We start from the raw sequence: 15196 nt of genomic DNA on the forward strand, positions 1-15196 counted from the left end.
TGGTCCGCGTCAGAGGGTGCGGGGGCCGATTCCTCCCGCCCCGCCCCCCTGCCGCGCTCCGCAACGTCTCGCGAGGTTTGGTGCGCGTCAGAGGGTGCGGGGCCATCCCCCCCGGCCCCCCCCGCCTCTTTCCGCAAAGTCTCGCGAGGCTTGGGGCGTGTCGGCTTGTTCCCCCCGGCCCGCCGCCCCCCCCCCCCACCTCTTTCCGCAAAGTCTCGCGAGGTTTGGTGCGGGGCCGGTTCCTCCCCTCGGAGCTGAGGGGAGCTGAGGGGAGCCGCCCGGTTCTCCTCAGGCGCTTCGGGGGCCGATTCGCCCCGGCCCGCCCCGTCCCGGCCGTTCCCGGGGCCCGATGGCGTCGGACAGCGACACGGAGGAGTTCTACGACGCCCCGGAGGACGTGCACCTCGCCGGCGGCGGCGGCGGCGGCCATCGGGCCGGGTGAGAGACCCCCCGGACCCATCCCGCTTGCCCTCTCCCTTCCCCTCCTCCCTCATACCCTCCTCCCCCCTCACAGCCTCCTCTTCCTTTCATTCATTCATTCATTCAGTCGTATTTACTGAGCGCTTACTGTGCGCAGAGCACTGGACTAAGCGCTTGGGAAGTCCAAGTTGGCGACATCTAGAGACGGCCCCTACCCAACAGCGGGCTCACAGTGTAGTGGGGGGAGGCAGACAACAAAAGAAAACATATTAACAAAATAAAATAAATAGAATAGATAGGTACAAGTAAAATAAATAAATAAATCCCGCATGCCCTCTCCCTTCCCCTCCTCCTTCATACCCTCCGCCCCCCCCCACCCGCAGCCTCCTCTTCCTTTCATTCATTCATTGATTCAATCGTATCGATTGAGCGCTTAGTGTGTGCAGAGCGCTCCCGACCCCCCGGACTCTGCTCTCCCGCCGACCCCCCCGACCCATTCGTTCACTCAGTCGTATTTACTGAGCGCTTACTGTGTGCAGAGCACTGTACTAAGCGCTTGGGAAGTCCAAGTTGGCAACATTATAGAGACGGTCCCTACCCAACAGCGGGCTCACAGTCTAGAAGGGGGAGACAGACAACAAAGCAAAACATATTAACAAAATAAAATAAATAGAATAGATAGGTACAAGTAAAATAAATAAATAAATCCCGCTTGCCCTCTCCCTTCCCCTCCTCCTTCATACCCTCCGCCCCCCCCCCCCGCAGCCTCCTCTTCCTTTCATTCATTCATTGATTCAGTCGTATTGATTGAGCGCTTACTGTGTGCAGAGCACTGTACTGAGCGCTTGGGAAGGACAAGTGGGCAACATCTAGAGACGGCCCCTACCCAACAGCGGGCTCACAGTCTAGAAGGGGGAGACGGACAACAAAAGAAAACATATTAACAAAATAAAATTAATAGAATAGATAGGTACAAGTAAAATAAATAAATAAATCCCACATGCCCTCTCCCTTCCCCTCCTCCTTCATACCCTCCGCCCCCCCCCCCGCAGCCTCCTCTTCCTTTCATTCATTCATTGATTCAATCGTATCGATTGAGCGCTTAGTGTGTGCAGAGCGCTCCCGACCCCCCGGACTCTGCTCTCCCGCCGACCCCCCCCGACCCATTCGTTCACTCAGTCGTATTTACTGAGCGCTTACCGTGTGCAGAGCACTGGACTGCGCTTAGTACAGTGCTCTGCACATAGTAAGCGCTCAATAAATACGATTGATTGACTGTACTAAGCGCTTGGGAAGTACAAATTGGTAACATATAGAGACGGTCCCTACCCAACAGCGGGCTCACAGTCTAGAAGGGGGAGACAGAGAACAAAACCGAACATACTAACAAAATAAAATAAATAGAATAGATATGTACAAATACAATAAGTAAATAAATAAATCCCGCTTGCCTTCTCCCTTCCCCTCCTCCTTCCTACATATTTATTACTCTATTTATTTATTTTACTTGTACATTTCTATCCTGTTTATTTTATTTTGTTGGTATGTTTGGTTCTGTTCTCCGTCTCCCCCTTTTAGACGGTGAGCCCGCTGCTGGGTAGGGACCGTCTCTGGGTGTTGCCAATTTGTACTTCCCAAGCGCTTAGTACAGTGCTCTGCACATAGTAAGCGCTCAATAAATACGATTGATTGATTGATTGATTCATACCCTCTTCCCCCCGCCTCGCAGCCTCCTCTTCCTTTCATTCATTCATTGATTCAGTCGTATTGATTGAGCGCTTAGTGTGTGCAGAGCGCTCCCGACCCCCGGACTCTGCTCTCCCGCCGACACCCCGACCCATCCCGCTTGCCCTCTCCCTTCCCCTCCTCCCTCATACCCTCCCCCCTCCTCACAGCCTCCTCTTCCGTTCATTCCTGCAATCGTATTTATTGAGCGCTTACTGTGTGCAGAGCGCTGGACTAAGCGCTTGGGAAGGACAAGTCGGCAACAGTTAGAGCCGGTCCCTACCCAACAGCGGGCTCACAGCCTAAAAGGGGGAGACAGACAACAAAACAAAACATGGAGACAGGTGTCAGAACCGTCGGAACAAACAGAATTGTAGCTAGATGCATGTCATTAACGAAATAAATTGAATAGTAAATAGGTACAAGTAAAATAGAGTAATAGACTGTGAGCCCACTGTTGGGTAGGGACCGTCTCTGTTGCCAAATTGTACTTCCCAAGCGCTTAGTACAGTGATCTGCACACAGTAAGCACTCAATAAATACGAATGAATGAATGAATAATAAATCTGTACAATTTATACAAGTGCTGTCCTGGCTGTGAGCCCACTGTTGGGTAGGGACTGTCTCTCTATGTTGCCAACTTGTACTTCCCAAGTGCTTAGTACAGTGCTCTGCACACAGTAAGCGCTCAATAAATACGATTGATGATGATGATGATGACCTCCTCATCAGCCTCCTCCAGCTCCTCTTCCTCCTCCTCGTTCTTCTCATCAGCCTCCTCCAACTCCTCTTCCTCCTCCTCGTTTTCCTCATCATCCTCCTCGATCTCTTCTTCCTCCTCCTCGATCGATCTCCTCTTCCACCTCCTCCTCGACCTCCTCTTTCTCCCCGCCCTCAACTTCTCCTCTTCCTCCTCCTCGTTCTTCTAATCGGCCTTCTCCGATTCCTCTTCCTCCTCCTCGTCGTCCTCCTCTATCTCCTCTTCCTCCTCCTTGATCTCCTCTTCCACCACCTCCTCGACCTCCTCTTTCTCCTCGCCGTCAACCTCTCCTCTTCCTCACCTTCCTCTTCCAAGTGTGCCTTCTCGTCCTTCTCATCCTCCGCCTCCTCGTCCTCCGCCCCGCCGAACCCAGGCCCCGGAGTTTCCCCTTTGTCCTGCCGACTCCGCCCCTGGGGAGTCGATGGGTGCGTAAGGCTCGTGTGTGTCTGGGTGGGGGTGTGGAGCCCCTCCCCACAGAGTCCTCCACCCTGAGGTTTCGTTGAGCAGGAGGAAGAGGAAGGTGCTGAGGGTCTGACATCCCACGTTCTCAGCTCTCTCCACCACCACCTGCCTTTCCTGTTCACCTGGACGAAGGGCCGAAGGGATGGGAGGTGGGAGCGAGGGATCTGAGCCTTCCACTCTCTGGGCTAGGCAGTTGCAGGGAGGACACCTGTGGGGATGGGTGACATCGGTGGTCCAGAGCCGGGCACCGGCCCGACTGTCCCTCCCCGGGCTGGGGATGACGCAGGCCCCGGATGCCGTGCGATCCGTGCCGCCAGACGGTACCGTCTACCTGAGGTAGCCGGACCCGGCGGTGATGCCCGTGGCCGAAGCGAAGACGCCCATCCCAACCCTTGAGGGTGGAGGCCTTGGGGTGAGGCTGGACCTTGGGCCGGGGGGTGTCAGTCACGGTTGCCACAAATTTGCCCACGGCCGGGGGCCGCAGGTTGGGCACACGCAAGAGGCCCTGGGACCGTGGTGCCAGCCAGAACGGGCCGGGCTGCCCACCTGCCTTCCTTTTCCGAGAAAACGGCCCTCAGCCCCGTTAAGCACTTCACCGGATTCACCGCTGTGTTAGGCGCCGAGCAAATTAGAGGTGTGGCTCATCCCTTCCGGAAGCTGATGATCTGAAGGCCGTGGCTGAGAATTGAATTGAATTGAAATTGATCTGATCGCAAAGAGGGGCAGGGGACAAGGGGCATTCAGTGGAGTTCCAAGGCGGCAGGTTCAAAACCAGCCAAGGGCAGCGTGTCTTCATCCAGCGAGCAAGTAGAATTTTTTCCCGCAGAAAGTCGCGTCGGCAGGTTCAGGAGGGACTCGGTGGAATCACGGGTGTGGGGCCCATGCCGGATATTGGAGGGTAGAGCTAGGAATGTCGGGTAGATCGGGGAAGGTTTGAATGACGGATCCTCCATCGGCCTATTTTCCGGGCGCCGGTCAGAGGGAGAAGGTAGGGAATCGGCCTAGAGCCGTGAGGTCGGTTGTCAGAGAGGATGTCGGCCAGCAGCTGCGATGCTCTTGCACATAGTAAGTGCTGAATCAATACCATTGATGATGCTGCTGCTCTTCATTCATTCATTCATTCAGTCGTATTTATTGAGTGCTTTCTGTGTGCAGAGCACTGTACTAAGCGCTTGGGAAGTACAAGTCGGCAACAAATAGAGACGGCCCCTACCCAACAATGGGATCCCAGTCTAGAAGGGGGAGACAGACAACAAAACAAGCAGACATCTTGTTAGGTATATTTACTTCTGCTACTTCTGCTGCAGCCAGTGCCTCTGTCAGAGCGCCAGCAAGGACCAAAAGACCGGCGGCAGCTCCCGCCTATCAATCATTCGATTCTATTTGTTGAGCACTTACTGTGTGCAGAGCACTGTACTAAGTACGTGGGAGGGGACAAATCACAGAATTGGTAGACTTACAGTCTAGAGGTGGAGGCAGACGTTAATATAAATCAATAAATTACAGACATTTTCATTAGTGCCGTGGGGCTGGGGTTGAGGGGATGAATAAAGGGAGCAAATCAGGGCGACGCAAAAGGGAGTGGGAGAAAAGGAAATGAGGGCTCAGTCGGAGAAAACATCTTGGAGATGTGCCTCCAATAAAGCTTTTAAGGTAGGGAGAGTAACTGTCTGCCGGATATGAAGAGGGAAGGGTGTTCCCTGCCAGAGATAGGACGTGGGCGAGAGGACAGCGGTGAGCTAGACGAGATCCCATTATCGGTGGCGGTCCTGTTGTTGTGACACATGCGGGTTTGGAAGACATTTCATCACGGATGCAGCTGGGGAGCCTGTTAGAACTGGGAGGAGGTGGGCACGCCAGCACCAGGAGTCACTACCACACATTCAGTGCTCGACGCTTGCAAAGCTCATTGGGGAGTGAGTGCGAGGAAGAGCGCCTGGGCAGAGGGGCCTCTCACAGCCTGTAATGGTGATCGTCTAGGGCACACTATGTGCCAAGTGCTATATTAAGCATTGGGGGAGAGATACCAGGTGGCCAGATAGGGTGCGCGGCCCCTGACCCACACGGGGTTTGCTGTCGAAGTAAGAGGAAAAACAGGCACTGCACCCCCATTTTGCAGTTGGAACTGAAGCACAGAGAAGTTAAATGACTTGTTCAAGGCCTCACAGAAGACAAGCGAGGCCTTGGACATGCTACGGAGTTCTAATCCCCATCTTCAGTTCTAATGGGAGCTCACCCACTCACCTGCTAAGTGCCTTTGGGCAAGTCACTTAACTTCCGTGGGCCTCGGTTCCCTGATGTGCAGAATGGGGATTCAGTGCCTGTCCTCCCTCCTGCTTGGACTGTGAGCCCCGTGTGGGGCCTGATTATCTTGATATTGCAACGTTTACTACAGTGCTTGGCGTATAGTAAGCATTTCGCAAATATATTATTATTGTCGTTGGGCGGGGCTGGGATTAGAACTCGGGTCCTCGGACTTCAAGGCCCGGACTCTTGCCATAAGGCCCCGCTGCTTCCCAACCAGTCTAACGGTGGAGAGGAGGACAGATGCCAAAGGAAATGACCATAATTAAGTTGAGTCAGAGTTGGGCAAGACATGAAAATTGAGCACCCCAACATTTCTTAATGTGGGGTGTAGCCAGAACAGCGGCAGGTGCTAGAACCGAAAGACTTTTCCGAAAGCAGTTACAAGCCGGCCCAGCGGATTTCGAGGAGAAGGAGGGACTGGGGGAGGGAAGCTTGTGTGTTGAAATGGTGGTGGGGGGGGGGGGGGGGGGGTCACCTGGGGGAAGCTTGAACTCTCTAATCTTGAAGAGTTAACTGAAGGGATCCTGAGAGGAACTGTAGAAGAAAAATGACCAGGAGCCAGTGGAGTGTGGGGGCGAGGGGCCGGGAACAGCCTGGGTGACAAGAAGTGACTAAGCAAACAATGCAAAGGTCCAGGTCGCCTCTGCATTGACTCTGGACTTGGTGGTGTACCCCTTAAGCACTTTGATACCCACCCCAGCCCCATGAGATGTATGTAAATCCTCCTATGCTCCGCTGTTCCCACTATCCCCAGTCTATTTTAATGTCTATCTTTCCCTGTAAACCGTAAGCTCCTTGTGAGCAGGGCTACTGTCTGCTGACTCTTGTGTTGTACTTTCCAGAGGACTTGTTGTGAGCAGGGACTGTGTCTGTTTATTGTTATATCATACTCTCCCAAGCACTTAGTGCAGTGCTTTGCTCACAGTAAGTGCTCAAGAAATATGATTGAATGAATGCCTATTCATTATTCATTAGGACTGTTTATATGTTGCCAACTTGTACTTCCCAAGCACTTAGTACAGTGCTCTGCACACAGTAAGCGCTCAATAAATACGATCGATGATAATGATGATATTCCAGTGCTCTACATACAGTAAGCACTCAACATTGATATTAATAGAAGTGCTTTGGGTGGGTGGGAGTAATAATAATAATAATAATGGTGGCGTTTATTAAGCGCTTACTATGTGCAAAGCACTGTTCTAAGCGCTGGATAAAAATTGCAGTATTTGTTAAGTGCTTATAATGTGCCAAGCCCCGTACTAAGCGCTAGGATAGGTACAAGATAATCAGGTCCCACATGGGCCTCAAAGTCTAAGTAAGGGGAATTTTGATAGGGAATTTTGTAGAGGAGGAAGCTGAGACACAGAGAAGTTAAGTGACTTGCCCAAGGTCAAGCAGCAGGTAAATGCCAGAGCCGCGATTAGGAAATGGAAACCCCTTGCCTGATGCCGAGGCCATGGGACAGGTGGTAGCTGCCACCTGGGATTGGGGTGGGAAATGGGGCACAGTTGGGTTAAGGGAACAACTGTGGGAGAAGGCAAAGGTGTCCAGAAAAAGGCGACAGGAAAGACCAATGCGTAAGAGTTGCAAAGGATTGCTCTGATGCAGTCACGGAGCACTTCACCTCTGTAAGAGTGAAGGTATTTTTAAAATTTTGACATACCGCTTGATGGTAATAGGAGCACTAAATATAGCGTGTGCCCACTAACCTCCAAAGTCAAACCCCCTATTACCGTGGTGACGGCTGCATCTTAATTCAAACCTCGCATTTATGGGATGGCTGCAATGTCAGTGGGCTGTTGAGGGTGGAGTCCTTTGGGGTGGAGCCCCAGAGAAGATGGGTGGGATGGCCATTAGGCTTGGGGCCGCGACTCTTACCTGGGTTTGAAAGCGGCCACATCCCCCGGCCTTTCCTGCTGTCACTCACTCGGCTCTTCTACTCCCCGTGCCCTTCAACCGACTGACCGATGGATCATTCATTCATTCATTCAATCGTATTTATTGAGCACTTACTGTGTGCAGAGCACTGTACTAAGCGCTAGGGAAGTACAAGTTGGCAGCATATGGAGACGGTCCCTACCCAACAGCGGGCTCACAGTCTAGAAGGGGGAGACAGACAACAAAACAAAACATATTAACAAAATAAAATAAATAGAATAGTAAATATGTACAAGTAAAATAAATAGAGTAATAAATCTGTACAAATATATATACAGGGGCTGTGGTGAGGGGAAGGAGGTAGGGCGGGGGGATGGTGAGGGGGAGAGGAATGGGGGGGCTCAGTCTGGGAAGGCTTCCTGGAGGAGGTGAGCTCTCAGTAGGGCTTTGAAGGGAGGAAGAGAGCTAGCTTGGCGGATGTGCGGAGGGAGGGCATTCCAGGCCCGGGGGAGGACGTGGGCCGGGGGTCGACGGCGGGACAGGCGAGAACGAGGCCTAACGGTGAGGAGGTGAGCGGCGGAGGAGCGGAGGGTGCGGGCTGGGCTGGAGAAGGAGAGAAGGGAGGAGAGGTAGGAGGGGGCGAGGGGATGGACAGCCTTGAAGCCGAGAGTGAGGAGTTTTTGCCTGATGCGTAGGTTGATTGGTAACCATTGGATATTTTTGAGGTGGGGAGTAACATGCCCAGAACATTTCTGCACAAAGATGATCCAGGCAGCAGCCTGAAGTATAGATTGAAGTGGGGAGAGACAGGAGGATGGGAGATCAGAGAGGAGGCTGATGCAGTAATCCAGTCGGGGTAGGATGAGAGATTGAGCCCGTAGAGTAGCGGTTTGGATGGAGAGGAAAGGGCAGATCTTGGAGATATTGCTGAGGTGAGACCGGCAGTTTTTGGTGATGGATTGGATGTGAGGGGTGACCGAGAGAGCGGAGTCGAGGATGACACCAAGGTTGCGGGCTTGTGAGACGGGAAGAATGGTAGTGCCGTAAACAGTGATGGGAAAGTCAGGGAGAGGGCAGGGTTTGGGAGGGAAGATAAGGAGTTCAGTCTTGGACATAATTGAGTTTCAGATGGCGGGCAGACATCCAGATGGAGATGTCTTGAAGGCAGGAGGAGACATGAGCCTGAAGGGCGGGAGAGAGAGCAGGGGCAGAGATGTAGATTTGGGTGTCATCAGATTTGGGATCGATCAGATAGCGATGCTCGAGTGCCTTCTGTGTGCGGAGCGCAGTGTTAAGGGCTTGGGAGAGTACGGTACAACAGCTTTGGAAGAAACCATCCCGGCCCTCAAGGAGCTTGTGGGATGGTGAGCCCACAATAATAATTGTGGTATTTAAATGCCAGCATGATGTTAAGCGTGGAGTAGATTACGGTATAATCCTCCTCGACCTGTCAGCTGCCTTCAACACTGTGGACCATCCCTGGAAACGTTATCCCATGTTGGCCTTACTGACACTATCCTCTCCTGGTTCTCCTCTTATCTCTCTGGCCATTCAGTCTCAGTTTCCTTCACGGGCTCCTCCTCTGCCTCCCACCCCCTAATTGTGGGGGTCCTTCAAGGTTCAGTTCTGAGTCCCCTTCTATTCTCCAGTTGCACTCACTCCTTTGGAGGACTCATTCACTCCCATGACTTTAACTACCACCTCTATGCAGATGATACCCAAATCTCCATCTCCATCCCCAGTCTCTCCCTCTCTGCAGTCTTGCATTTCTCCTTGCCCTGAAGATATATCTATTTGGATGTCTTCCCGTCAGCCAAGCTTAACATGTCCAAAACAGAACTCCTTATCTTCCCACCCAAACCTTGACCTCCCTGACTTTCCCATCATCTTAGATGGCGCCACCATCCATCTCGCTAGCCCGTAACCTTGGCATTACCCTTGACTCCTCCTTCTCATTCCACCCACGTATTCATCTCTAAATCCTACCATTCCCACCTTCAGAACTTCACTAAAATCATCCCTTTTCTCTCCATCCAAACTGCTACCACGTTAATACAGTCACTGATTCTATCCCTCCTAGATTACTATATCGGCCTCTTTGCTGACCTCCCAGCCTCCTGTCTCTCCCCACTCCAGTCCATACTTCAGTCTGCTTAACAGATCTTTTTCTACAGAAATGTGCCGGACATGCCACCCCACTCCTCAAAACACTCCAGTGGTTGTCCATCCACCTCCACATCAAACTAAAGCTCCTCACCATTGGCTTTAAAGCACTTCATCACCTTGTCCCCTCCTACTTCGCCTCATACTCTCCTTCCACAATTCAGCCCCCACACTTCACTCCTCTAGTGCTAACCTTCTCAGTGTGCCTCCTTCTCACCTGCCTTGCCCCTGACCCATGTCCTGCCTCTGGCCTGGAATGCCCTCCCTCTTCATTTCCAAAAGGCGATCATTACTCTCCCCTCCTTCAAAGCCTTATTTAAAAGCAAACCTCCTCCAAGGGGCCTTCTCTGACTAAGCCCTCTGTTCCTCTTTTCTCATTCCCTTCTGCATTTCCCTGACTTGCTCCCTTAGTTCTTCACCCCTCTCAGCCCTTATGTACATATCTGTAATTTATTTATTTATGTTAATGTCTGGCTCTCCCGGTCTAGACTGGGAATCTGCCTGTTTATTGTTGTACCCTCCCAAATGCTTAGTACAGTGCTTTATTTGCCGAGCACTGTTCTACATGAGTGCTGGGGTAGATACAAGTTAATCAGGTTGGAGACCGTCCCTGTCCCACATGGGACTCACACTCTAAATGGGAGGGAGTAGGATTTAATTGCCATTTGACAGATGAGGTAGCTGAGGCCCAGAGAAGTTAAGTGACTTGACCAAAGTCTAACAGCAGCCATATGGCAGAGCCAGGATTAAAACCCCTATCTTCCCAAGCCCAGGCTCTTTCCACGAGGCCACACTGCTTTTCTAGTATTATCACAGTAAAGCACGGGAGGACAAATGGTGGTCCATTGAGAGATGAAAAGATCATATTATTGCTCTGCGGTCGGTCAGTGTACTAATGATGAAGTGGTTTATTGGTACACCGGTTCTCTGCTCCGTAGGACTGGTGAGCCTCTTCACACCCTCCTTGGCACTCATGTATATAGGTTCTAGTTCTAAGTATCTTTATGTTTGTCTCCCCATCAGAGTGGAAGTTCCATGGGCAGGGATTGGGGTCACTTGGTTATTCTGAGCTTCCCAAGTGCCCAGTACATCGCACCTCCAGCCAATCAGTCAGTCAGTCATATTTATTGAGCACTCACCGTTTGCAGAGCGGCATTTACCGAGTGGGCGCTGAGTAAATATCTCTGTCACTACTGCTGGGTCCCACGGCCGTGTGCCCTGCAGGTGGGGAGCACGTGGCCCCAGGTGTGCCACAGCCTGTGACCGCGGTCAGGTTCAAGAACGCCACCCCTGAATACGGGCCTGGTGTCCCAAGACTGTGTTGTACGATTGATGATAAAACGTAAATAAATACGATTGATGATGATGTTGTCCTCAAGACTTCCTCCAGTGAACGCCTGGTGGATCGGTCAGTTCATCAGTGGCATTTACTGAGCACCTGCTGTTAGTACACTTAGTACAGTGCTCTGCACACAGTAAGTGCTCAATAAATGCGATTGATTGATTGCAGAGCTGCTGAGAGCAAAGGAAAGCAAAGGATACATTCTCGGCCTTTGACAAGGTGGTGCTCTAGCCCGGTAGAAGACTGATAGCAGGTGATTCATTCATTCAATCATATTTATTGGGTGCTTACTGTGTGCAGAGCACTGTACTAAGCGCCTGAGAAGTACAAGTCGGCAACATGTAGAGACGGTCCCTACCCAACTACGGGCTCACAGTCTAGAAGGATTGGCAGTTAGGAGGAAGAGGAAGGACACACCCAGAGTCGAGGAGGGCCTCTGGGATAGGCGACCTGGCCCCGGGGAGATGGGGCTTAGGCAGGGAAGGCCTCCTGGAGGTGGTGGGAGTGCAGGAGGCTTTGAGGCTGGGGAGAGCTGTGTGTCCCTGGAGGATTTCAAGTTGGGAGGGAATTCCAGGCAGGCGGGAATCTGTGAGCAACAGGTGGGAGAGGGATGAGCCCTCATTTCCTTTTTCCCAGTCTCTTCTGCATCGCCCTGACTTGCTCCCTTTATTCACCACTTCCCTCCTCCCATGGCACTTACGTACGTGGCCGTATTTTATTTATTTAAATGAATGTCTGTGCCCCCCTCTAGACTGCAAGCTTGTTGTGGGCAGGGATTGTGAGTGTCATATTCCCCGAAGTGCTTAGTAATAAAAATAATAATGGTATTTGTTAAGCGCTTACTCGTGTGTCAGGCCCTGTACTAAATGCTGGGGTGAATACAAGTAAATCAGGTTGGATCCAGTCCCTGTCCCACGGCGGGGGGCTCACAGTCTCATTCCTCATTTTACAGAGGAGGTAACTGAGGCACAGAAAAGTGAAGTGACTTTTCCAAGGTCACAGAGCAGGCAAGTGGTGGAGCTGGGAATAGAACCCATGACCATGACCTTGGGAGAAACAGCGTGGCTCAGTGGAAAGAGCCCGGGCTTTGGAGTCAGAGGTCATGAGTTCAAATCCCGGCTCCGCCAGTTGTCAGCTGTGTGACTTTGGGCAAGTCACTTCACTTCTCTGGGCCTCAGTTCCCTCATCTGTAAAATGGGGATGAAGACTGTGAGCCCCCCTGGGGACAACCCTGATCACCTTGTAACCTCCCCAGCACTTAGAACAGTGCTTTGCACATAGTAAGCATTTAATAAATGCCATCATTATTAGTATTATTATTATTATGACTCCCAGGCTCACATTCTATACAGGGTAAGCGCTTGATAAATGTGATTGATTGATTGATGAGACAGGAACAAGCAACACTGAGCAGGTTCCCTTTTGGGGAGCGTAGAGTACCCGATGAAGAAGGCCACTAGTTCAGGAATGGTCAAAAGAAAGGCATACAGCACAGCACAGGGGCTTCATAGGTTGACCCCAAATCCTACTGACCCCAAGGCCCTACTGAGAGCTCACCTCCTCCAGGAGGCCTTCCCAGACTGAGCCCCTTCCGTCCTCTCCCCCTCGTCCCCCCTCCATCCCCCGCATCTTACCTCCTTCCCTTCCCCACAGCACCTGTATATATGTGTATATGTTTTATACATATTTATTACTCTATTTATTTATTTATTTTACTTGTACATATCTATTCTATTTATTTTGTTAGTATGTTTGGTTTTGTTCTCTGTCTCCCCCTTTTAGACTGTGAGCCCAGTGCTGGGTAGGGACTGTCTCTATATGTTGCCAACTTGGACTTCCCAAGCGCTTAGTGCACTGCTCTGCACACAGTAAGCGCTCAATAAGTACGATTGATGATGATGATGATGATGATGAAGTCCTGTCTGTCCTGGAAGGGAGGAACTGGAGGGTTTCAGGACCCAGTGGAAGGTAACGGCCACGTCCCTCCTCAGCCCTCCCCCCCACATTCATTCATTCGATCCTAGTTATTGAGCGCTTAGTGTGTGCAGAGCACTGAACTAAGTGTCTGGAAAGTACAATTCAGCAATAGACCAGACAGGAGGCTGGACGCCTCTGGCCCCCACGTGCCCCTCAGGGTCACCAGCCTGTCTTCTCTTATGGGCTCAGACTGTGGCCGCCCCGCCGGCTGCTCGCTCAGCGTCCAGTGATGTCGCCGGCACCTGACTCACGGCCTTGGCCTTGGACTGCACTCTGGGCGCGCGCACACACACACACACACACAAACACACACACACACTCTGTTTTCCTCTTCAGGCCTGCTTCATTCGACTGTGACTGGGCACGTGGGGTGCTTCGTTGGGAACATTTCTCCAAAGACTGAAGTCAGCTTTGTCTTCCCCGAGAAACAGACACATTCCTGACTTCCAAGTGGGCATGCTTCCATTGCAGCCCTGTCACTAGGAAAAATGGCATCTCCGTTATCCCTCGGTAGGAACCAGAGTGGATTTCTAAAGAAAAAGTGAGAAGTCTAGGTGGAGAGTGAGGTTTTCCATGGTATAAGTGACCCCGCTGAGTGTTTTGCTGAAATCGTCGAATGAGAGAAAACCTGGTGAAGGGTGGGTTGCGAGATAGTTCCGTGGCGTTCATTCATTCATTCATCGATTCAATCGTATTTGAATCGTATTTGTGTGCAGAGCACTGTACTAAGGGCTTGAGAAGTATAAGTTGGCAACTTATAGAGACGGTCCTTACCCAACAGTGGGCTCACAGTCTAGAAGGGGCAGACAGACAGTAAAAGAAAATATGTGGACAGGTGTCAAGTCATCACAATAAATAGAAATAAAGCTAGATGCACATCATTAACAAAATAAATAGAATAGTAAATATGTACAAGTAAAATAAATAGAGTAATAAATCTGTGCAAACATATATACACGTGCTGTGGGGAGGGGAAGGAGGTAGGGCGGGGGGGGTGGGGAGGAGGAGAGGAAAAAGGGGGCTCAGTGTGGGAAGGCCTCCTGGAGGAGGTGAGTTCTCAGTAGGGCTTTGAAGGGAGGAAGAGAGCTAGCTTGGTGGGTATGGGGAGGGAGGGCATTCCAGGCCAGGGGGAGGACGTGGGCCGGGGGTCGACGACGGGACAGGCGAGAACGAGGTACAGTGAGGAGGTTAGCGGCAGAGGAGTGGAGGGTGAGGGCTGAGCTGTAGAAGGAGAGAAGGGAGGTGAGGTGATAGCCTTGAAACCGAGAGTGAGGAGTTTTTGCCTGATGCATAGGTTGACTGGCAGCCACTGGAGATTTTTGAGGAGGGGAGTAGCATGCCCAGAGCGTTTCTGCACAAAGATGATCCGGGCAGCAGCATGAAGTATAGACTGAAGTGTGGGGAGACAGGAGGATGGGAGATCAGAGAGGAGGCTGATGCTGTAATCCAGTCGGGATAGGATGAGAGATTGAACCAGCAGGGTAGCGGTTGGGATGGAGAGGAAAGGGCGGATCTTGGCGATGTTGCAGAGGTGAGAGCGGCAGTTTTTGGTGACGGATTGGATGTGAGGGGTGAATGAGAGAGCAGAGTTGAGGATGACGCCCAGTTTGTGGGCTTGTGAGATGGGAAGGATGGTAGTGCCATCTACAGTGATGAGAAAGTCCAGGGAGAGGGCAGGGTTTGGGAGGGAAGATAAGGAGTTCAGTCTTGGACATATTGAGTTTTAGATGGTGGGCAGACATCCAGATGGAGATGTCCTCAAGGCAGGAGGAGACCCAAGCCTGAAGGGAGGGAGAGCAGGGGCAGAGATGTAGATTTGGGTGTCATCAACGTAGAGATGATAGTTGAAGCCGTGGGAGCGAACGAGTTCACCAAAGGAGTGAGTGTAGATCGAGAACAGAAGGGGACCAAGAACTGACCCTTGAGGAACCCCTACAGTAAGGGGTTGGGAGGGGGAGGAGGAGCCCGCAAAGGAAACTGAGAATGATCGGCCAGAGAGATAAGAGGAGGACCAGGAGAGGACGGAGCCTGTGAAGCCAAGGTTGGATAGCATGTTGAGGAGAAGGGAGCATTAAGCACGCGTGAGGTATCGGGCATCTGCTTCAGGTATTTCTATCCCGTGACTTTTTAGAGGAGAAGAGGGTCCCTTAGATGACCCC

General features: G+C 51.7%; 1 protein-coding gene across 1 annotated transcript in view; it reads left to right on the forward strand.

Moving 5' to 3' along the window:
* The first annotated feature begins 278 nt into the window (after positions 1-278).
* The window catches only part of WDR44 (WD repeat domain 44), a 52723-nt gene continuing 37805 nt past the window's right edge, over positions 279-15196 (forward strand). Inside the window, exon 1 of the mRNA XM_038748265.1 lies at positions 279-438. Coding sequence (XP_038604193.1) covers positions 350-438 — 89 coding nt within the window. The 5' untranslated portion in view covers positions 279-349. The remainder of the gene's footprint in view (positions 439-15196) is intronic.

This window comes from Tachyglossus aculeatus, chromosome 6 (genome assembly GCF_015852505.1).
Source record: "Tachyglossus aculeatus isolate mTacAcu1 chromosome 6, mTacAcu1.pri, whole genome shotgun sequence".
Classification (NCBI taxonomy): Eukaryota; Metazoa; Chordata; class Mammalia; order Monotremata; family Tachyglossidae; genus Tachyglossus; species Tachyglossus aculeatus.